The sequence below is a fragment of the Mastomys coucha genome, unplaced genomic scaffold (genome assembly GCF_008632895.1).
Source record: "Mastomys coucha isolate ucsf_1 unplaced genomic scaffold, UCSF_Mcou_1 pScaffold20, whole genome shotgun sequence".
Taxonomy (NCBI): Eukaryota; Metazoa; Chordata; class Mammalia; order Rodentia; family Muridae; genus Mastomys; species Mastomys coucha.
This window is the reverse complement of record NW_022196903.1, coordinates 28,777,637-28,802,433: the sequence shown is the minus strand read 5'-3', so window position 1 is coordinate 28,802,433 and position 24,797 is coordinate 28,777,637. Positions and strand designations below refer to the sequence as shown.

The window sequence follows — 24,797 nt, the reverse complement described above, 5'->3', positions numbered from 1 at the left end:
ATTCTAGAACTAATTACTTTATTATAGCTTATTTATTATAGTGCAACTATAAGTAATATTCATCAGCATTATTACTGGTAAGAAATTACTTTGTGCCAATAATTAGACATATGTACATTTAAAAAAATCTTTAAATTTAATGGTGGTTCCACACAAACATAAACTACAATGTTATTAAAACATTATTTTAAAATATTTCATTGCTTAAAATTAAAGCTTCAGTATTTAAAATGTTTTAAAATTTTCATTTGGTAGGTGACACATTGGTACAACCATTTTGGAGTTTATTTCCCCAGAAACAGAACACCCTTGGAGTGACCCAGAAATTCCAATTTCAAATAAATATGTTAGGTCAGTGGCTTCAGCAATTTGTGTACCCACTAAAATAATTTGTAAAAGTACAGCCTCCTCTCCACATATTAAACCTGACATGTATGAATGTATATACTTGCAAAAGTCAGGCCTTTTGGCATATCATAAATACATTTGTAAAAAAAAAAAATCACTATTTTAAATGTTTCTAAAGACTGGGAACAGAAATATCACATGCATCTTTTAGATACAGAATCTTTACAATTCAAATCCTGAGATGTAGAGGGCAAAAATGTGGTTACTTGAACTGTGGGTATGGGGTAGGAAAGGGGGGGTGTTTGCTCTAGGACATAATATCCATTAAATGCAACATATTTTTAAAAGTTGGCTGGGTGTGGTGGCTTATGTCTTTAACCCCCACATTCTGGACACAAAAGCAGGTGGATCTTTGAGTTTGAGGCCAGCCTGGTCTACAGAGTTGAGTTCCAGGACAGCCAGGCTAAACAGAGGGACCCTGCCTTGAAATACCAAACTAAAGCAAACCAAAGCAACACCTCTTGCCTGCAATTTGCTTAGTAGATTTTAAATGTTTACATCATACACATTAATAAGTTATATGAGGTGATGGATATATCAATTAGTTGATTTAATCATTACATATTTAAGCACTGAAACATCTCATTGTTTCCTAAGTAGCTTCGATTACTACTTTCCAAGTAAAAATAAAAAAAATTGTACCTAATGGAACCTCAGTCTCCCAGGGATTTGAAATCTTAGACTGGATATTTATAAAGACACTAAAAGCTCCATTTATGGACCTTTTCACTTTTCTATTTTGAATACCATTTGTATTTTATTTCTTCACTAACTTTTATTGTATGGAATATATTTTTATGCTTACTAGGTTGCAATTTTTGGCAAAGCAAATTTGTCTACACTTGTTTAAAAATTAAAATTTACATTTTCTGTTACCACAAGAATATATTTTAATATTTTGAATTACCATGATGATTATTTGGTCATATAACCTCATATAAAAATATTATTAGTATATGATTTCAATCTAGCATATTCATACTTTGAGGAATACGAAAAGTAAATGTTGTTGGGAGCACAACTCAATGGGATAAGGACTTTTTAAATTTAATTGAGGCATGAGACAATGGATAAATAATACTTCCTGCTGGGATGAGAGAGGCCTGCGTTCATGGGAGTGATGTCACTCTTTTAGATTACTGTTTTTCCTTACTCCTGTAGAACTCTCAGGACATCTACATGTCCAAATCTTGCTGCCTCAGACCCGTTGTTGGTTAATGTCCCTCTTCCTAGATAACATCATCTCCATTACTTCCTACTTAGGCAGTTCTTACTGTCTCCTCCCAGTGCCACACCACTGTGTTGGGTGCCCTTTCCTTTACTGCAATGCCTTGCTGATTGTCTTCACTTCCATGAACGTCCTCTGTCCAGTATGTACCTCACCTTCTGCAAACTCACTCCTGTCTGTAATCTGCTTTCTCTGGGGTATCTCACAGATTATGACTATGCATTGTACTGTCCCTCCCCATCCATAATTACATGTCACATATAATTTAGGAGTTTATTCTAGTTCCCTTTTTTTTTCTACAATTGTCTCAAGTCTTGTCAACCAGGCCATAATTTGTTCCTAATAATAGTTTTCTATGAAAACTATTGAAGTGCTATGATCTTGCCATGAGCTCCAGATGATGTGTTGAAACCAGAAAAAAGAAATCTGAGGCCTAATAGGTCAAGTTCATACCAGAGTTTTTCTCCCTTCAACTGATGCTAAAATCAGGTGTAACTGTCCTTTTCTGACAGTAGTTGGGCTTCAGATCAATGTCAGTAGGAATGTGCTTTTAAGACCTGAAGTTTTCTTGAGGAAGACACATCTTGTACTTCTAGGTTTCGATGGAAATCAGAGATGACCCCTGAGCTGATACATCACGGTCATCTTAAGTGTCTCTGCCCCTTGGCTCCTTTCATTCCCTTTGTCAGTGTCTAAGACACCGAGATGGTACACTCTATGATGCGTTTTAACCAACTCAGGGAAGTAGGTAAGAAAGGCAGTGTTGTCAGGCAGAGCCGCTGCCAGGCTCACACTGAGTCAGCATTCCCACTAGTGCCCTACCTGTAGGCTGTGGAGCATGTGTCCTTGTACTCCTGGAGCTTCACACACACCATGTTGAGGAACTGATCTGAATATGCACTCAAGTCATGCATAAGGTTCATGAGGTCTTGTACTGTCTTCTCCACGATGATTGTGCTCTGGGAATAAATAAAAAGGAGAAGACACAGAAACCATGAGATGTCTATTTAGAAATAATATACAGGATAAGCAAGGGCAACTGAAAGGACGTGATAGCACTTGACCTTCTTGAGGGTTTGTGGCACCTAAAAAATATGGATTAAAATCAACATCCAAATAAATATCTCACACAGAGCTAGTCTTTCAAGGACCTGAAAGGAATTTTCTCAGAAATGGTACAGGATAGAAATTTTTCAAAAGATTTTGTGGACTTCATGGCATCTATAGGTGTCTCTGTATCTGTATTATTATTATTATTATTATTATTATTATTATTATTATTATTATTATTATTATTATATTATGGTGCTGTGGATGGAAATCAGGATTTTGCACTCTCTCCCTAAGCAACATCCCCATTCCTTGCTGTTTTTGAGACTGAGTTTTTCTATATAGCTCAGGTAGGCATTGAACTTGTGAGACAGCCCAGAATGGCTTAAATTAATGACACCCCCTGCTTTAATTTCCCATGTTCTGGGATTATGGGCTCCCGTTACCATTACTGGAACTTCTTTTTGATTTTAAGAAAGAGTGTTCATAGTGAATAGAAGCCTTATTTATCGCCTTCGGGATTTATTACTACCTGAGTACAGATCTCCTAGAGGCAGTGAAAAGAAAAAGGCTTCCATGATTTATTTTAAATTTCAAAACTACCATTATATTAAGAACAACAGGTAACATTTGGGCCACCTCTTACAGCTTGCAGGGTGTTTGTAGCATGTGTTACATCATTTGAAAGTCACATAATACTCATGGTTATCATGAATTTTACAGGGTTCTTATAAGTACAGGGCATAACACTAAGCACTTCACTTGCTTTTACTTAATTAACCCTTTCAGCAGGCATGTAATTACTATCAGTGAAAAGAGGAGTAAACAGGCTGAGAAAGATGAAACAGGAAAGCAAGGGTTCCAGGCTCTGCTCATTTTGCCTCCTAGTCTGCTTTAGCACTGGCCTGAGTTTTAACCACATCACATTATTTTCCATGAGTTCACTATGCTTCTCTCTCTCTTTTCTCTTTTTTTTAAAAAAAAATTGGATATTTTCTTTATTTACATTTCAAATGTTATCCCCTTTCCCGGTTTCCCTCCCTCATCCTCCTTCCCCTGGCTTCTATGAGGGTGTTTCTCCACCCACCTACCCACTTCCACCTCCCGGCCCTCCATTCCCCTACACTGGGGCATCTATCTAGCCTTCATAGGACCAAGGACCTCTCCTTCCACTGGTGCATGACAAGGCCATCTTCTGCTACATATGCAGCTGGAGCCATATGCATTCCTTGGTTGATAGCTTAGTTCCTGGGAGTTCTGGGAGGGGGTCTGGTTGGTTGATATTGTTGTTCTTCCTATGGGGTTGCAAACCCCTTCAACTCATTCAGTCCATTCTCTAACAGGACCCCGAGCTCAGTCCAATGGTTGGCTGCTAACATCCGCCTCTCAGGAGACGACTATAGCAGGCTCCTTTCAACTTGCATTTCTTGTCATCCACAATAGTGTCTGGGTTTGGTACCTGTATATGGGATGAATCGCCAGGTGGGACAGCCTCTGGGTGGCCTTTCCTTTAGTCTCTGCTCTACACTTTATCTCCATCTTTGCTCCTGTGAGTATTTTGTTCCCCTTCTAAGAAGCTCCTTCTTATTGAGCTTCATGTGGTCTATGACTTGTATCCTGGTTATTTGGAGCTTTGGCTAGTATCCACATATCAGTGAGTGTATAGCATGTGTTTTCTTTTGCAACTGGATTACCTCACTCAGGATGATATTCTCTAGTTCTATCCATTTGCCTAAGAATTTCATGAATTCATCATTTTTAATAGGTAAGTAGTACTCCATTGTGTAAATGTACCACATTTTCTGTATCCATTCCTCTGTTGAAGGACATCTGGGTTCTTTCCAGCTTCTGGCTACTATAAATAAGGCTGCTATGATCATAGAGGAGCATGTGTCCTTATTACATGTTGGAGCATCTTCTGGGTATATGACCAGGAGTGGTATAGCTGGGTCCTTAGATAATATAATGTCTAATTTTCTAAGAAACTGTCAAACTGACTTCCAGAGTGGTTGTACCAGCTTGCAATCCCACCAGCAGAGGAGGAGTGTTCCTCTTTCTCCACAACCTCTCCAGCATCTGCTGTCACCTGAGGTTTTGATCCTAGCCATTCTGACTGGTGTGAGGTAGAATCTCAGGGTTATCTTGATTTGCATTTCCCTGATGACTAAGGATATTGAACATTTCTGTAGGTGCTTCTCGGCCATTCTATATTCCTCAGTTGAAAATTCTTTGTTTAGCTCTGTACCCCATTTTTTAATAGGGTTATTTGGTTCTCTGGAGTCTAAGTTCTTGAATTCTTTGTATATATTGGATATTAGGCCTCTATTAGATTTAGGATTGGTAAAGATCTTTCCCCAATCTATTGGTTGCCTTTTTGTCCTATTGACAGTGTCCTTTGCCTTACAGAAGCTTGGCAATTTCATGTGGTCCCATTTGTCGATTTTTGATCTTACAGTGCAAGCCATTGGTGTTCTGTTCAGGAATTTTTCTCCTATGCCTATATGTTCAAGGCTCTTCTCCACTTTCTCCTCTATAAGTTCAGTGTATCTGGTTTTATATGGAGGTAATTGATCCACCATGGACTTGAGCTTTGTACAATCAATTTGTATTCTTCTACATGCTAACCTCCACTTGAGCCAGCACCATTTGTTAAAAATGCTATCTTTTTTCCACTGGATGGTTTTAGCTCCTTTGTCAAAGATCAAGTGACCATAGGTGTGTGGGTTCAATTCTGGGTCTTCAATTCTGTTCCATTGATCTACCTGCCTGTCACTGTACCCATACTATGCAGTTTTTATCACTATTGCTCTGTAATACAGCTTGAGATCAGGGATCGTGGTTCCTTCAGAGGTTCTTTTATTGCTGAGAATAGTTTTCACTATCTTGGGTTTTTGTTATTCCAAATGAATTTGCAAATTGCTCTTTCTAACTCTGTGAAGAAATGGGTTGGAATTTTGATGGGGATTGCATTGAATTTGTAGATTGCTTTAGGCAAGATGGCCATTTTTACTATATTAAACCTGCCAATCTATAGCATGGGAGATCTTTCCATCTTTTGAGATCTTCTTTGATTTCTTTCTTAAGAGACTGGAAGTTCTTATCATATATGTCTTTCACTTGCTTGGTTAGAGTCACACCAAAGTATGTAATATTATTTGTGGTTATTGTGAAGTGTGTCATTTCTCTAATTTCTTTCTCAGACTGCTTATCCTTTGAGTAGAAGAAGGCTACTCATTTGTTTTGAGTTAATTTTATATACAGCCACCTTGCTGAAGTTGTTTATCAGATTTAGGAGTTCTTTGGTAGAATTTTTGGGGTCATTTAAGTATATGATCATATCATTTGCAAAAGTGATATGACTTCTTCCTTTCCAACATGGATCCTTTGACCTTCTTTTGTTGTCTAATTGCCCTTGCTAGAACTTCAAGTACTATGCTGAATTGATAGGGTCAGAGTGGGCAGCCTTGTCTAGTCCCTGATTTTAGTGGGATTGCTTCAAATTTTTTTCCATTCAGGATGATGTTGGCTACTGGTTTGCTGTATATTTTCTTTTAGTAGGTTTAAGCATGGGCCTTAAATTCCTGATCTTTCTAAGACTTTTAACATGAAGGGATGCTGAATTTTATCAAATGCTTTTTCAGCATCTAATGAAATGATCACGTGGTTTTTTTCTTTGAGTTTATGTAGTGGATTATGTTGATGGATTTCAATATATTGAATGATTCCTGCATCTCTAGGATGAAGCTTACTTGATTGTGGTGAATGATCGTTTTGATGTGTTCTTGGATTCACTTGGCAAGAATTTTACTGAGTATTTTTGCATCAATGTTCATAAGGTAGATTGGTCTGAAGTTCTCTTTCTTTGGTCTTTGTGTGGTTTAAGTATAAGTGTAATTGTGGCTTCATAGAATGAATTGGGTAGTGTACCTTCTGTTTCTATTTTGTGGAATAGTTTGATGAGTATTGGTATTAGGTCTTCTTTAAAGGTATGATAGAATTCTCCACTGAACCCATCTGGTCCTGGGCTTCTTTTGCTTGGGAGACTATTAATGCCTGCTTCTATTTCTTTAGGGGTTATGGGACTGTTTATCTGATCCTGTTTTAACTTTGGCACCTTGCATGTGTCTAGAAAATTGTCCATTTCATCCAGATTTTCCAATTTAGTTGAGTATAAACTTTTGTAGTAGGATCTGATGATTTTTTGAGTTTCCACATTTTTCCGTTGTTATATCTCCCTTTTCATTTCTGATTTTATTAATTTGGATAGTGTCTCTGTGCTCTCTGGTTAGTCTGGCTAAGGGTTTATCTATGTGGTTAATTTTCTCAAAGAACCAGTTCCTGGTTTTGTTGATTCTTTGTATAGTTCTTTTTGTTTCTATCTGGGGCATATAAACCCTGAGTTTGATTATTTCCTGCCTTTTATTCCTCTTGGGTGCAATTGCTTCTTTTTGTTCTAGAGCTTTCAGGTATGCTGTCAAGCTGATAGTGTAAGCTCTCTCCAGCTTCTTTTTGGAGGCATTTAGAACTATGAGTTTTCCTCCTACCACTGCTTTCATTGTGTTCCGTAAATTTTGGTATGATGTGTCTTCATTTTCATTAAATTCTAAAAAGTTTTTAATTTCTTTCTTTATTTCTTCCTTGACCAAGTTATCATTGAGTAGAGCGTTGTTTAGCTTCCATGTTTATGTGTGTTTTCCATTGTTTCTGTTGGAATTTAAGACCAGTCTTATAGTCCTTGGTGATCTGATAGGGTGCATGGGATTATTCCAATCTTCTTGCATCTGTTGAGACCTGTTTTGAGGCCAATTATATGGTCAATGTTGGAGAAGGTACCATGAGGTGCTGAGAAGGTGCTGAGAAGAAGGTATATTCTTTTGCTTTAGGATGAAATTTTCTATAAATATCTGTTAGATCTATTTGGTTCATAAATTCTGTGTTTCAATGTGTCTCTGTTTAGTTTCTGTTTCTAGAATTTGTCCATTGCTAAGAGTGGGATGTTAAGGTCTCCCACTATTATTGTGTAGTGTGCAATGTGTGCCTTGAGCTTTGTTAAAGTTTCCTTTATGAATGTGGGTGCCTTTGCATTTGGAGCATAGATGTTCAGAATTGAGAGTTCATCTTGGTAGATCTTACCTTTGACCAGTATGAAGGGTCCTTCTTTATCTTTTTTGATAACTTTTGGTTGAAAGACGATTTTATTTGATATTAGAATGGTTACTCCAGCTTGTTTCTTGGGACCATTTGCTTGGAAAATTGTATTCCAACCTTTTACTCTGAGGTAGTGTCTATTTTTGTCACTGAGGTGCGTTTCCTGTATGCAGCAAAATGCTGGGTCCTGTTTATGTATCCAGTCTGTTAATCTATGTCTTTTTATGGGGAATTGAGTCCATTGATGTTAAAGAGATATTAAGGAAAAGTGATTGTTATTCCCTTTTGTTTTTGTTGTTAGAAGTGGCATTATGTTTGTATGCTTACCTTCTTATGGATTTGTTGAAAGACTACTTGCTTTCTCTAGGGTGTAGTTTCCTTCCTTGTGTTGGTGTTTTCCATCTGTTACCCTTTGTAGAGATGGATTTGTGGAAAGATATTCTGTAAATTTGGTTTTGCTGTGGAATATCTTGTTTTTTCCGTCTATGATAATTGAGAGTTTTGCTGAGTATAGTAGCCTGGGCTGGCATTTGTGTTCTTGTAGGGTCTGTATGACATCTGCCCAGGATCTTCTAGCTTTCATAGTCTCTGCTGAGAAGACTGGTGTAATTCTGATAGGCTTGCCATTATATGTTACTTAACTTTTTCCCCTTACTGCTTTTAATATTCTTTCTTTATTTAATGTATTTAGTGTTTTGATTATTATGTGATGGGAGGAAATGCTTTTCTGGTCCAGTCTATTTGGAGTTCTGTAGGCTTCTTGTATGTTCATGGATACCTCTTTCTTTAGGTTAGGGAAGTTTTCTTCTATAATTTTGTTGAAGATATTGACTGGCCCTTTAAGGTGGGAATCTTCACTCTCTTCTATACCTATTATCCTTAGGTTTGATCTTCTCATTGTGTCCTGGATTTCCTGGATGTTTGGAGTTCTGAGCTTTTTGTATTTTGCACTTTCTTTGACTGTTGTGTCAATGTTTTCTAAGGTGTGTTCTGCCCCTAAGATTCTCTCTTCTATCTCTTGTATTCTGTTGGTGATGCTTGCATCTATGACTCCTGATCTCTTTCCTAGGTTTTCTATCTCCAGGGTTGTCTCCTTTTGTGATTTCTTTATTATTTCTATTTTCATATTTAGATCTAGGATGGTTTTGTTCATTTCCTTCACCTGTTTGATTGTGTTTTCCTGTAGTTCTTTAAGACATTTTTGTGTTTCCTCTTTAAGGGCTTTTACCTGTTTACCTGTGTTCTTCTGTACTCCTCTAGGGAATTATTTATGTCCTTCTTAAAGTCCTCCATCATCGTCATGAGAAGTGACTTTAGATCTGAATCTTGCTTTTCAGGTGTGATGGTGTATCCAGGACTTGCTATGGTGGGAGAATTGGGTTCTATGATGCTAAGTAACCTTGGTTTCTGTTGCTTCTGTTCTTACACTTCCCTCCTGCCATCTGATTATCTCTAGTGCTCCCTGTTCTTATTATATATGACTGGAGTCTGTCCTTCCTGTGATCCTGGTTGAGTCAGAACTCCTCAGCGTCCAGCTGTCTCTGTGATCCTGTGATTCTGGGATCCTGTGATCCTGAGATTCTCGGTGTGTCAGAGTTCCTAGCAGTCAAGTTGCCTCTGAGATGCTGAGATCCTAAGATCCTAAGGGTGTGAAGAAGCTCCTGGGATCCTGGGATCCTGAGATCCTAAGATCCTGGTTGTGCTCCTCGGAGTGTAGCCTCCTCAGGGGGTTGGGGGGCCTAGCCAAGTTCACGTGGAAGACAGACATGAGCAGACTGGAAGGAACTCGAGCCACTGGTCAGGAGGGGTTCCTGTGTCCCTGGAGCCTGCTGGTCCCAGTGACTCCCCTTGGTGTTGGAACAGCTGTTGTGTTCTAATCACTGGTGATCCTCAGATCCTGGGCTCACTAGAGAACCTGGGAGTGGAGCTTTCTCTGGGGGTTGTGGGACTTCTGCTTCTCATTTATATCTGTTAACATAACAACCAAAGGAGATAGCCAACTTCGCAAGAGAAAGGCTACTTTTGCTCACTTTGGAGGTTTCCATTCATAAGTTACTGGCTGGGTTGTTTTTGGCTTGTGCTAAGGTTGCACATGTTGGTAGAATCAGATGGTGAAACTAAACTGCTCAAGGCATGGCTGGCGCTTAAGAAAAGAGATTGTTGCTGGGCTCTACAGTCCCTTGCTAGGACATTCCCCCAGCGGACTGGAGACAGCCCATTCTACCTGACTCTTAAAGCTTCAGCAGCCTTCAGTATCTCTTTTTAGAGGAAGGCTCTTGAGGGCAATTCCAGAGCCAAATGATGGTACTATTGTCAGCATAGGTGAAGAAGGGCATACACAGACTATGACTTTATTGAACCAAAGAACTTCCAAATTTAGAAATAATAAAACCATCTTAAACCTAGAGCACTATGTAGCAAGTCAGTGTTACTTCTGAAAAGAGGGACATTTAATAAATTCTAAACCTTTGAGAAAAGACTTGGTTTTTTAAACTATTATTTCATGACTCTTGCAACAAGGGCAGAATTACACTGGAGTAAATATTAATTGCATGCCTGCCAGTCTAGAATCCTTTGGTCAATAAAGAGTTTGCTATATATTTATTAGAATAAAATCACACAGGCTATAGCAGAGTTAGCCATAAAAATAAATATTAAAAAATAGTTTGTATAGTCTCACAGTGACCTAGGAAAGAATCAAAGAAGCATTTTATTATGCTTAAAGATAGACTATGGAGACAGGATTTTAGATACTTTTTCCCTGAAAATAAAAAGATCAGATCAAAGTAAATACAGTGGAGGATTAGCTTGAATTATGAGTTATAGTTGTATGCTTATTTGAGATGATTTGGTGGTAGAGGTTTCTGTCTCCTATGCCTCTCCTCCTCTCCCCATTCCTACTGAAATAATTAGAAGGAAAGAAGAAAGGAACATTATATTATGTAAGGCAAACCTCATAGGAAACTAAATTACAGTCTCTATAGAATCCACACAAGTTCAACTTCCTTTTCTGTATTGATTTTGAGATTAAAGCACTGCAGCTTCACCCTGATCTATAATCCCATTCCTCTGTATTTGTGTGTGACTGACAGGAATTGATTCTGCCTGGCTACATGTCCCTATGTTAAGCATCTAAAATCCTCATCCCAACTCAGAGCACAGGATATGCTACAAAATGTGGACAGCAATTAATAAGGCAGAGAGAAGCTCAGCAATCCTCACAAAGCCTGCTTCAATTCTAAAGCATTGTAAGATGAACATGAGGAGATTACTCTGATCATTAGGAAAAAGGGCCTGGTTCTAGCCTCAATTACATGATTGATAATCAGCTTCGGGTAGCTTGGGTAGCCCCTTCCTTTACTGTGACTCAATTTAGTCCACTAATAACAAGGATAATTTGATTGCTCCTTTATTGGCCCACATGACTCATGTATTCAATCTCTGCATTGGTACTTTGACACTGGCTGAATTAGTAGTGTGTAACTGTTCTCAAGCTTTTGCAGGTGTGTCTGGCCTTCACAACTAGATTATCAGCCTCTCAGAAGGGATTGACATGCCCCTTTTCCTCTTATTCATCTCCCATCCTTCCTTTCACTTGCTCATCACATGGCAGCATCTTCAGATCTAATAAGAGAATGCTCACATAGGAAATGTAAAATCTTCTTTCTGAAAGTCACATAGGCAAGGGACATGGGAAACAGGCACCTGCAGCTTGCACTCTCTTTGGGTGAGGGAGGTTTGTTCTATATCTACTGCAGTGCTTTTGGGTAATAAGAATGGAACTGACAGAGTTTGGAGGAGAAAGGATGACTGAATAGTCCCTGCAGGTGGAGGTTTTGGAGGTGAGCAGGAAATACCAGCAGGGACTAACGATAAAGGCACAATTTAATTCCAGTGGCTGTGCTCGACATGGCCCCTATGTGATGCTATATGATTACATACAATTTCTGAGCTATTTGGTTGGTTTACCTTGTCACCACAGCACTCTGGATAATCAATCACTACATTCTCTTCAAGGAAAATGAAACTGCACTCTGCAAAATGATGGGAATTTTTATGGGGAAAAAGGTCTACCTTTTTCAAGAAGTTACAACAATTTCCAAATCAGTGGTTCTGACAGATAAGTGCTGGAAATATTAAATTTCAACAAGGTCAATCCTCATTTTATTTGTTTGATTTTTTTGTTTAAGCATCACCATTGCTTTCCTGGTGTAGTATTAACTTAGAAGTTTGCTAGTGTGAGTATAAGGACTTCATAATAAGTAAAAGTGATTTTATTCATTATATTTTCTATTAAACACATCTATTAAAACTTAAAAGTGATTTATATTTATTTAGAAATAGCTAAGTTCACAGTTCTTACAACTTATTGGCAGGTAATGAAGTCTGGAGAAGGCAAAAAACAAAGGGAAAAAATGCCAAGACAGCAACTGCAATGAGAAGCTGCGCTGAAACATCAACAACTGAAGTTCTGACAGGGATACAAGAGTAGCTCAAGGTGCCACAGGGTGTGCATAAGAACCAGCTGCTTGGTTCTGCATTGAAAAGAATCTACGCAGAGTTAAGGTTAACTCATTAGTAGAACACTTGCCTGCATGAGGGTGATCCTAGAGTTGAACCTGATCAATGCACAGACCAAAAAAAAAAAAAAAAGCCTTATGAATGGAGAACACTTTTTTTGGGGGGGGGGGTGTTGGTTTTTTTGAGACACAGACCACTGTTTGCCGAAATTGTGCTTCATAAAATAAACATAAATATTTCTATTATAGAAAGTTGGCCCCATGCTCAAATACTTTGGAAAATGATAAGATAAAGAAAACTGAAATTATTTCTATACTGGGAGACTTGAAAGCCTTCATATATTAATGCTACCATGAATCTTCTGGAAATGACTGTAGTAGGCTATCTTTATTCTAATTAATGGACTTAAAAAAACCCAAAACATAAAAACATTTGCCATAGGCCATCCCTTTACATTTGCTTAAAATGTATTTATCGGTATATTTTCTACAGCAAGTAGGTCTAATGACATGCTTGGACAGGTAGAGGGAAAATTTTAGGGCTTCTTTTCCCATCCACTCATTTCTCTTCCTATAATACAAACCTGCTTAATTTTGGCTCTTCTACTTCCCTTGGCTTCTCTCCATGCACATCCCTTGATTATCCATCCTAGGTTACTAGTCATCTCATGTTTGCATCCAACTAACCCCCTGCCTCTATGCCTTCATGCCTCTAGATCTTTCTGTGTACAATGCTTTTCCTATTTCATGAGTCCCTTTCTTGATGCATTAGCACATGTGTTACCCACTTTAAGTGTCCTCTTCTGTGGCCCCTGATAATTACTTGGCTGTCTCATCCACTAGACTGTAATTTTAAAAAATAAACTCAATGACCATTCCCTCATATCATGAACACTGGGCCTGGATAGCTAACACAATATAGGTTATTTATAAAATATATTTAATGAAGTAATACATAGTACTTTCAGAAGGGGGGAGCAAAACCAAAATCACACCCTCACATACCCACACATTGAATTGATGAGATCAGCTAGAACAGTAGCCTCCCTTCAAGGGGATAGACTGTGATAGGGAAGCGAAGGATCTTTTAGGTGCTGGATAGATTTGGAATGGGTAGCTACTGCATGAGTAAAAGCACGAACAGTCTTTGTACTTAAGATGACTATCCTTTACAATGTGAAGTTTAGGAAACAGTTTTAAGTTATATTTGATCATGTCTCTCACAGCCTCAAACTCTTTAGTGAGCTAGGCTGATGTTCTTCAGGTAATGCAAAAGGCCCTTTATATGGCTTCTACCTTTCATCTCTAGCCTTCTACCACACCCCACCCAGATCTGTAAGGTTCAGCTTTGTTGGACTCCTTTCAATCACCCATGACTATTTCAGGGTCTTATTATTGCCTAAAATGCTTTGTCCCTTGTCCTCTTTGCCTGGAAAACATTTTCTTATCTTTCCAACCTGAGGGAGGACATTCTCTCTTCCCTGATGGAAGATTCTTTCTAAGCCCACACTGAGAGGGGAGAGGGACTTCCTGCTAAAAACAGTCAGACATCTTAGATTTATTTTCTATAATATTTCCATGCTTTTAATTGCTCTTCCAATGATCCATAAGATTTCTGAAGAGACAGGATATATAGGACCTGATACATAAAAGGTGCTCAGTAATCTCCTTAATGCCAGTCTATACACGATTCCCTTCAGTACCTCACTGAGGAAAGAGGATGACAAGTGGGAAACTCAAGATGTACTCTTAAGTTTGTTTTTTAATAAAAACATCTTACACCTACAGCAAAACTAGGAAGTGACTAACAAAAAATTGGCCACTCAAAAAGGAATGAAAAGTAAAGCCATAATACAATGAGATGCTGCAGAGATAAAAGGCCTGTAGAATAACAGATTAGTGGTACACTTGAACAGTCCTAGGGATCAGGAGCATGGAGAAACTGTTGAATGGAAACAGGCAGTTACAGAAGAGTTTTTAGGATCCGATTTGATGGGGAGAGGCTCAGGATTAAAGGTTATCAGTAGTGACACTGTTAGGATGGTAGCCATTTGTGCTAAACGTGTGTGTGTGTGTGGGGGGGGGTTTGGAAAAAGAAATCTGCTTGGTGGCACATGGGCAGATGGTAAACTTCAGTTTTAAACTATTCTATTTACTCAGTGCATAAACAAACACTCCTTCCGAAAGTTCTAAGATTGGTCCACCCCTTTTTCTGCATCCTGTTTTAATGTCTTATGCATTTTTAAATGTGAAGGTACAACACAATTACTGAAACTATTACTGCTGACCACCAGGTAAGAGTTGTCTAGAGAAGATCAAGTTTAACTAATTCATTAAATAGAAAACTATTTTTTCTGTGTGTGACACTGGACTAAAGAGTCAAGGCCAAAAAAAGGACAGGATTCCTGCCTACTAGCAATTATGGATGGACAAATGAGTTTATCCAAAATACAGCGGAGGTATAGCAAAAGAGTTAATGGTACTGAGGCAGATGGTTGGACAGTGTTAAGAAAGAAGGATTTGCACCTGAATTGAGTGCCAAAATAACAGTTTTTATAGGCTGAACAAGAGTGCTAGTGAAGACCTTGAGGTTAGTGAAACAGTGTGTATTCGAACTAAAATTGGATTCAAGCATCCAAGTGTTCCTTTGTGATGGGGAGGGGGGAGTGGGGAGAGTGGAAGAGTCGGAAGAGCAGGCTGAGAGGCGGTCAGAAGCCAACTCTTTTATGAAGCATGTATGTATGGAGGACAAAATATTTTGAAAATCTCTCTTCCAAAAACAAGATGCAGTAAATGAATCCATTTTGATGTCACTAATCACCTGATGACCTACTTCAAATGTAGATCTGTAGTGTAGTCACAGAGAAGCATTCTGAAGCTCCTTCATCAAGCCAAACGATTAAGCAGGGTTTATTATTGCCTCAGAAAAAAATGATGTAAAATTTTGGAGAATCAGAAAAATACTAGATTTGTTTAAAACTCATATAGGCAATTACACAAGCTTATTTGCTCTTTAAAACCTTGGAGAATGAGACTGAGATGGCTCAGTCTGATGGCTCAGTTTGATTCCTTCTTACCTTCTAGGGAGTCTTGTTCTGATATATAACATGCTCAGGGACTAGCTGGAGTTGGATTTTCAAAAGGTAATTCCTTGATTACAGAAGATATTGCTAATTTCTTGTTTGACTTTTAGTATTTCCAGAGTAGATATTTCTCAAGTGCAACTGTTCCGGAGTGTGGAAGTGCAACACTATAAGTATACTGTAATTGCTGTAAATAAATTCATCTGAGATGAATAGAAGAGGCCAGAGACTCAACTTTGAAAGCATATAGAAAACTGATCATGATATTTGGAATAATTTAAGTCTGTGCCATGACCTAGACTTCATAATTGAAGTGAGAAGGCAGCATAGGAAAATGAAATACTAAGTTTTACATTAGTAATTGTTTTTGAGAAAATAACAGCAGATCACATTTCATTATTCTTGCATATCAATATAATTTTATTTTGCTAAATGATATATAGAGGAGTAGTATAGGTGAAGCTGCTGACCAATCTTGATTTCTCAGTCAGGAAGAATAACAGTCACTATGAAATACTTAAAAGTTTTATTTGCCTTCAAGTAACACCCTGAGGCCTCTTGATTATTTACTTTACATGAACTCTTCCTCTTAGGAAATGACAACAGGTCAACCTTGGCCATTGCCATTAGCTTAGACTTCCCATGCTACTGAAGTATTTTATACTTGGAGAAGATCATCGATAAAATATCATTATAATAAAACATGTACTGCACCAGCATTTTCCCTTCAAACAAAACAAAACAAAACACCAAAGTAGCACCAACAAGAACCATAGGTAAGGAACAAATGCTGAGGAAAAGGATTAGCAAGAACACCAGACCACCATAAACAACAAGGCAGTTACTCTACTCCCCCTCAACCCTCACCGCCCCCCTCTGGCCCCACATAGGAGACAGAAGAACCTGGAGGGTTTCATCCAATCATCAGTATCTTCTAGAGCTGTCCTTCACAGCTGTTTACTGCTAAACATTCTTCCCAAAGAGCTTAATATTGCACATTCTACAGTGGAAACAAATACATTTTGGAAACCCCCTTGTTAGTTTCTGAACATAACAAATACAGAAGATTTTCTAAAGCTAAGTTGTTCAAAAGGAAAAAAAAATAAAGCAGCAGCAAAAAAGCAAAGAGACTTGAAAGGCAGTTGTCTAGACACATTTACAGAGAACAGAGATTCTGAAAGACAAATTCTGACCCTTTGAGATCTCAAGTGCCAAACGACTACTCCTTTCTCTTACTATGGAAATAACTACAAATGTAAATACAATTTATATTAGGGTAAAAATAGGGATTGTAAATGAGTAAACTATCTTTCACAATCCAATACTCACTGAGACAGCATCAGTTATGAGCCAGGCACTATCACACACTATGCTGTAGGATGTAGCAGTGCCACTGTACACACATAGGCACACAGATTTCCTATCTTCTTGAGGTTTAACTTTTAAAGAAAATTTTGAAACAAACTAGAAGATTATAGTGAACTCTACACACTTTATATACATTATCTTATTTAACTCACGAAAATCTTATTCAGGCATCAACAAGGTATATTTAGTATTTGAGCTCAAGCAGCCTAAATACACAGCCCATCTTATAAGCACTGTTTGTGTTGCTTCTACTCAACTGTAAATGATGGGCTAATGGCTTTGGTAGTCTATTCATGCAATGTTCAGCAAGGTCAAATGACTGATGGATGCTTGCAGAAGGTTTATACAACCTTTACAATTGTTATAGTGATAGATTTGGGGAGGCCAGGTTTTCAGAAAGCTATGAACACAGGGTGAGGAGAGGGAAGAGAGGCAGTCACTGGAAAGATGGCATGAAAGAAGGTGTGAAGTATGCAACTCAGTAAGTGCACAGGATAGACAAGAGAGATGATCAGTAGGAAGTTCTGTTTGGCTAGCCTTCTGGAGGCATGGACCTTCAATGCCAGTAGCCAAGGATAGTCATGGATTGCTCAAGTCCTCTGTTTAGCCCTCTTCTCTCTTTTTATTTTCCCCAAACTCTGGCATTCTAATTCACCAGGAATTGATACCTAAGATGAAAAGACAGACTAGAAGGGCACAGGACTAAGATTTCTTCAAATTGGGTCCTAGCATAATTTCTCCTGCACTGCTATTGACATAACCACAGCATTTCGAATACTACACTTCCTGTTCTTGAAAACACCACACACTCTAAATATCTCAAGTAAGATCCTAACAGATTGTGAGAAAGTAGAACAGTCATTAGCTTCCCCATTTTATAGCAAGTCTAACACTCAAAGCAGTTTACAGTTAGAAGGTTTGCAGAGGATGCCAGAACGTCAAGCTGCCACCAAAGGTGCTGGGACATGCTTTCATTTCTTTACATTTCTTACATTTTCAAGTCACTCTGACCAGACTCTGTCATGTGGCAAAGCATCTGTAATCACAGGAGCTTGTTCCTTAAGGTAGCAATATTATTCAAACATTTTATGTGATTTTTGTTCTTTTAAAAGATTAGACATTCTTAACCATTTCTCTTAGGGCCAACTAACAGAACCAAGAATTCAGAGCAGATCTTTTACTGTTCTTGTGTTAGTAGAGGTAGGGTGCTCAGCAGGAGGTTCCAGTGACTTACAACAGGACATGATTCATTAGGGAAGAGTTGCAAATATATAAATCAACATGTCAGAGGAAGAAGACAGGGTGGACCCAATGGGCGGTTCATACAACATACAAATTTGTTCCACTCTCTGCAGGCTCACCTCTCTTTGGTGGCTCATACCAAATAATAATCAATTATGCTGACAAGCATCACTACAAATTCTTTCAGCCTGGGTTACTCAGGTACCTCTGAGGTGAGATCTGGAGCTCCCTGAGGAGGAGAAGGAATGGGAAGCTTGGCTTCCAGTAAAAATGGAACATATGGACCTGTTCTGGGGAGAGAGCATGTGAGCAAGTGTGCAATCATCCGCACATGCAAGGGGAAATTTGTTCAAAAGGAGACTACAACCCAAATAAGCTCCATACTTAGAGAGAACACATCTGAGGACTAACGACTTCTAAAGTTGCTTCTCATTAAAAAAAAAAAAAAATCTGGCAGTTGTAACCTAGCATTCTAGCTCACTCTAGGAACAAACTTAATTATTCTATGTGACCTTTCCATGTTGGACAAGCTGGAATGTGTTGCAGGCATCCAAAATTGAAAGACTAGCCAATAGAAGAGCTAGGCTCCCAAGGTGATTTTCCTGTTGCCAGACTTGGGAGAGTTGAATGAGTCTTTGTCCCTTTCTTCATTTGCAAGGAACAGGATATTCTTCATGACCCCGGATGACATCTCCAGTCACCCATGGTAACAGAAATGTCGGTTTGTGGTCACCTTCTAAATTTTCGGTGGACATCATTCATGCTTCTCTTTGTTAGACTTTAGCTACTGGAGCGCATTACTTGTGAGGAAATGGACCAAAAATGAGCTTGGAAATCCCCATGATGCATTCCAATGAACTAAACTCCAGGGCATCCTGCCAAAGCTAGTGTGAAAAGAACAGTAATAGAACCACCTACACACTGCCCAGGGGGGCAGCTTTCCTACCATGTATAAGAATAGTATGTGGTTAAAACCCAGAATACTGAGACTTTGAAGTGCTTCCTTCTAAGACAGTCTTCACACAGGAAACACCTACACCCCTGGCACAGACACAGCCAATACTTAGAGTGTACAATGCTTCCTAGACAGTGGGATTTCACTAATCAGAAAAAAAAGTAGATGGACAGTGATCTAACCTTTTATTTTATTAAGTAAAGAGAAACTCCTTCATTCTTAAAACAAGATAAAACATAAAAATCTATAATATCACCGTTTATAAAGGTGTGAATGTTTTAATGTCCCAAACAGGAAGACTAATTCTGCCCAAGGAAATAAACTAACTCTAAATCTCTCTTTCTCTCCTTCACTCACTGATTTTCTGTGGCTCACACTTGGATCGAAAGGCCTAATTAGTGAACTGGCCGCTGGGAGCCGTCATTGCTCTAGGAGTAAGGTTTTAGGCATCAGTAGTAGAGGAGACTCTGCAGACACTGTGTCTCATATGATATGTGCCTAAGCACAAGGCTCAAATGCTGTTTTTAACATTGGCTTTTAAGCCACCTTGATGCTAACCTATGTTTCCTATTTCTACCGCTTCTCACTAGACTTGTACATGAGAACAGAAACAGACTCAGAATTTCAAAAGTAGGAGATGTAAAATGTACAACGACTCAGCTGTCATTATTTTGTCTTTGGTTTGCTAAGTACAAATATTTAAAAATACAACATTAGCACAAAATTCAAATGCATTAAATGAAATTGTTCGGCAGCCTTTTACTGTGGGGAACTTAGGAGGAGGCACTTTGAGAACATGCACATATAATTTGGAAAGAAAATTCTAATGATTCATAAAATTGCCATGGTTCCCATGTAGCTGAGAACAATAGAACCCACAGCAAAATACAGACTGAGCATTCAAATCATTATAATGGCCTTTCATTTTTTCTTTTAAACTCCCTGCTCCTGTTATCACTTGAATTATTTTTTAAATGAAAAGTAGAATGCCCTTGCAGCCCATTTTCTCCTCTTATTGTTTCTCTTTTATCCTAAGAATGAGGTAAAATTAAGAGCCTGGATCACTGGAGATTTCCAGATGGTCAGACAAATGAATGCTCTGGCTCCCGGACTTGCTCTTTTCATAGACACAGACACCCATCTTGCACTCTGTCTCCATGGCATTTGTGCAAAGCACATTTGACTTAGAATAAGTACCTTAAATTTGTGACAACTGAATTTCTTCCTTTAGTAAAAACTAAAATTGATTTAATTGCTGAAATCAAAATGGGAATTTTCTAAGCATTTTGAAAAAATGTTCCTTTTGGGCTTAGAGTGAAGCTTAGAGCTTGTCTAGCAAACATGAGGTTCTGAATTCAACACTTAGATGTTGGAGGGAAGGATCTGGGCTAAAATATTCTTTATTTCACTGGTACATATATTTGAAGGAAACTATTAAAGTTCATGTTATAGATTTTAATTTTTGTGATGATTTCTGGAGCATATTTCTTTTTCTTCTTATCTGTCTCCATTCCTAATGGCTACATTTAAAAACACGTTGGTAGAAGTGGTGGGAGGTAGATACAGAGAAATAGATGGCTGATTCATTGGGGACAAAAAGGGAAGAGAGCAAGATCAGAACATAAGCATGAATTCAGAGCAAAAATCTTGGCCTAATGGTTACTAGAATCAAGCACCAAGGACACTTACAGTAGATATAGGTAGAGAATATATATGGTGGGGAATTTTGACATCTTGAAGAGAAATGGTAACTGTGGTAGCTCAAGTTCATGACAACTGGTAGGAGCAGAGATAAGCATGGCTGGTTGTGTGCTGCCAGCCATCTGATAGCTGGGTCTCCTGGAGTTGGAAGTGTCTTCACTTGCTGTGTTCCCTGGCTTTGGTTACATAAGCAGTTCTAATATGGTGGATTTTAAACAGCCAGTGTGACATCATTGAACTAAGACCTGGGAAAAATGCACAGCACCATGGGTAGTGATTTGGGTGGGAGCCACAATAGATGCAGATAACTTTAAGAGCAGGGGCATTAGTACAGCCTAGTAGAATAATTAGATCTGATTAATTCACAATTATTATCATTGCTATTGATGTCAGTGATTTTATTTTTCATTAATTGTTTTCTTTACTAATCAGCTCACAATATTTCTGAGAATTTTAGACCCAGCTCTTGGTAGGGGGGCCAGGAGTATGACTAAAATACACCCTGTACTAGTTCCTTTCCTCATTGCGGCCAAACAGCTGCCAAGAACCAACCTAAAGGAGGAGAGGCTGATGTTGGCTCATGGTTTGAAGGGACATAGTGACGTGGTGAGGAGAGCATGCTGCTTGCTAGCATCTCAGTGGATCAGGAATTCCAAAGCGTAGAAACTCCCATACTCAACTGTCTTTCTCATTTCTTTCCTTTTCTTCTACTCCAGGACCACAGCCCATGGTGGTGCTGCATATATTCCAGGTGGTTCTTCAACCCTTACAGATGGCCCAAAGCTATATCTCACTAATAGTCTGTGTTTCCTTTGTCTTTACTACATTTTTTAACTAACACGTAAGTATATCATTTCCCCTTTCCTTTTCCTCTGGTAATCTCTGCTATACCCTTCCCTTAAGTTTTTTAGTCCAAACAAGTAAACAGTGAATTAATCACCACACTACCGAGAGCAGATTTGACATACTTCATAAAGCATCATATTTATAGTGAGTCAAAATGATAAAACTATGTAAAAGAAAAAATAGGACTGAGAAATTTAGTGATGGTAATTTGTGTAAATCATTGTACAGAGCATTGAGAATGCTTTCATGGCAAGCTCTGAGACAGATAAAGTACACCACAGAAACTAGCTTGTGACAGTAAGAGTGGACAGTCTGCCTAACGTATTAAAGTTTCCCAAGTGAAGGCTGGGGTCCAGCACCAGCATAGTCAGGTAAGACTTTCATACTCGATGAATTTCCATAACACCTCTTTCATGAGGTCTGAGTATCACTTGAGTACAAAGAGATGCAGGGAGGTAGATGTGAGGGGAAAATCTTTTTTTTTTTTTTTTGAGACAGGGTTTCTCTGTATAGCCCTGGCTGTCCTAGAACTCACTATGTAGACCAGGCTGGCCTCAAACTCAGAAATCCACCTGCCACCTGCCTCTGCCTCCCAAATGCTGGAATTAAAAGCATGCACCACCAGTGGCTGGCTGTGAGGGGAAAATCTTAATGGAGAAGATTCTGCCTATTTCTTCTGTTGCTTGAGATTTTATTTGAAAATGAGTCCACCAAGAAAGATACATTAAAATATTTCTGACCTGCAGTTCTTTCTGTAGTTTTTACTAAGTACAGTGCAATGTGGAATTTATGTATAAAGAACTTATCAAATGCATGTTGGATTGAAAGATTAGGGCAAAGCCCATAGCATTCCTCTAAACTGCCAAATAATGAACTGTTTGCTAATTAACACCTGGACATATAATTATAACTGGCAACTCTACATTGCAGAGTGCCTTAGGTCGAAAAGCTTGCCAGCTTTTAGATCCCAAGTGGCAAGATGTGGCCTGCAGTGGAGTTCATTAATCCAGTTCTCACCTTGGTAACTGCACAGCAGAGCCACAGCAGTGCCTCAGTTTGGCTTAGGGGGTGTCAGGAGAGGCAGGGCCCTTTTGGTTTCACTGAGTGCAGAGCTTCTTTACTCTGATGCCCCCACACTGGCACGTGAGCATTATTTGTTATTGCATAATAGTTTAGAGAAGGGAGTCTACCTTGCTGCTATATTTGATATGCTACAGCATGGGTACAAAGAAATAGAATAACTATGTCCAAAGAAAAACCTCTACTAAACTCATTTTCTAGAAGAAACATTTAGCATTTATTAAGCATCTACCACCAGGGAAGCACTGTGTTGAGGAGATGGAAGACTAGAGGAACAAGAGGAGCATGCTTGTGTGTGTGTGTGTGTGTGTGTGTGTGTGTGTGTGTTAGTGAAAGTGCATTTGTGTGTACATACATGTGAAAGCCAGAGGTTGAAAATGTTTAATCTTCCTCAATTGTCCTCCACGTGTTTTTTGTTTGTTTGTTTGTTTGTTTCTTTTTGAGATAGGTTTTCTCACTGAACCTGAAGCCTGCTGGTTAGGCTAGTCTGGCCAACTGGCAAGCCCCTGGGATCTTTTTAGCTCTACCGCTCCAGCACTGAAATTACAGGTGCTTGTTACCATATTTGGATTTCATTTATGTGGGTTTCAGAGATCTAAATTTAGGTACTCTTTTTTTTTTTAACCAAAGGGGGCATCTTTACATATAAGATTAGCTTTTAACATCTTTATTTTTACCTCGGGCCTTAATTATATTAGGCAGGTGATATATGAGCTATGCTCCTTATCTGCTCACTTACCCACTTTCTTTCTTTTTAATTTTTTAGATGGGGTCTTGTAATGAAGCCCAGGTTGGCCTGTAACTTGTGATCCTTCTTCTATAGATCCCCCAAATACAAGGATTATTTTCCAACCCCACTATACCGATTTGGAAACTAACTGTTATTACTCTTATAATTCTTCTATTCCAGGAGGTAGAATATATGGTTAGGTAAAGTAGAGCCGTATACTTCTGGTCACTTGGTCCTTACATACTTCAACTTCATGATGAAGTCAGGGATCTTCTGAATGGCTAAATTCAGTGTTCAAAGGAATGTAGCTGACCAGCAGGGGAGTCTTCAGTGTCCCTCAGGCTCTCCTAAGCCAAACTTTGATCTTTCTACACACTGCATCTGAAATTATCAAATATTAGGCAAAACCTTGACCTGAAGAGATGTGACAATCTAGTTTTAGTCAACTAGAAGATGATAGGAAAGATGTAATTATGTACACAATTCATTGAGCTTGGCATGCCTTACACTAGTACTGTAGGCAATTGTTAAGTTGGTAAGTTGTTAGGGAACATCTTACAAAAGCTGAATTCCCAGTATAAGCAGGAAGGAAAAAGGGGCAAGTCTTGCATGGTCCTCTTCAGCAACAGCTGGGGTAGTTGGTACAGGGTCTTCTGAGTCAGGGCACAAGTAGCAGGAAAGAGATGTGGACAGAGGGGTTAACTGCTGCCAGATAAACAAGGAGTCTGAATATACATATCAAATTTCTTCCCAAACACTACTAACACGACATTAAAAAATTATCTTTTTTTCCAAGATACAAACAGGTAAGAATTGGAATGAGAAAAGAAAGGCTCTTGGATTTTGAAGGCTGGAAAGCAGATTAGTAGGCATGTCCCTAACAGACTTAAGGAAATGGAATGCTGTAAGAGTTACCCCAGCCTTCCTCCATTCTCTTCCCACTGGTTTCCTGGATGCTGGTACTCAGACCTTCTATCTCCAGAAAACAGGGCAGACGTAACTTTGTGGAGTCAGCTATAAAGGAGAGACCAAAAACATATATGTCTTGGCTAGGGCTTTCATTGCTGTGAACAGACACCATGCCCAAGGCAACTCTTATAAGGCCAACATTTAATTGGATCTGTTTTACAGGTTCAGAGGTTTAGTCCATTATTATCATGGCAGCAGTTTGGCAGCATCCAGGCAGGCATGGCATGGGAGAAGCTAAGGGTTCTATACCTTGTTCTGAAGGCAAGTCTACTGTCTTCCAGGCAGATAGGAGGAGGGTCTCAAAGCCCACCCTCACAGTGACTCACTTCCTCCAACAAGACCACACCTAATAGTGCCACTCCCCGGGCCAAGTATATTCAAACCACCACAATGTGCATATTGGATCAGATCGTAACAGGTCTATGACCTCAGCCTCAACTTCCAAAGTACAACCAGGAGGATAAGGAAA

The 24,797-nt window shown here is 38.9% G+C and overlaps 1 protein-coding gene across 1 annotated transcript in view; it reads right to left on the bottom strand.

The window, feature by feature from the left end:
- Nucleotides 1–24,797, bottom strand: part of Exoc4 (exocyst complex component 4) — a 750,249-nt gene that overhangs the window by 160,749 nt on the left and 564,703 nt on the right. Inside the window, exon 12 of the mRNA XM_031381454.1 lies at nt 2,459–2,595. Coding sequence (XP_031237314.1) covers nt 2,459–2,595 — 137 coding nt within the window. The remainder of the gene's footprint in view (nt 1–2,458; nt 2,596–24,797) is intronic.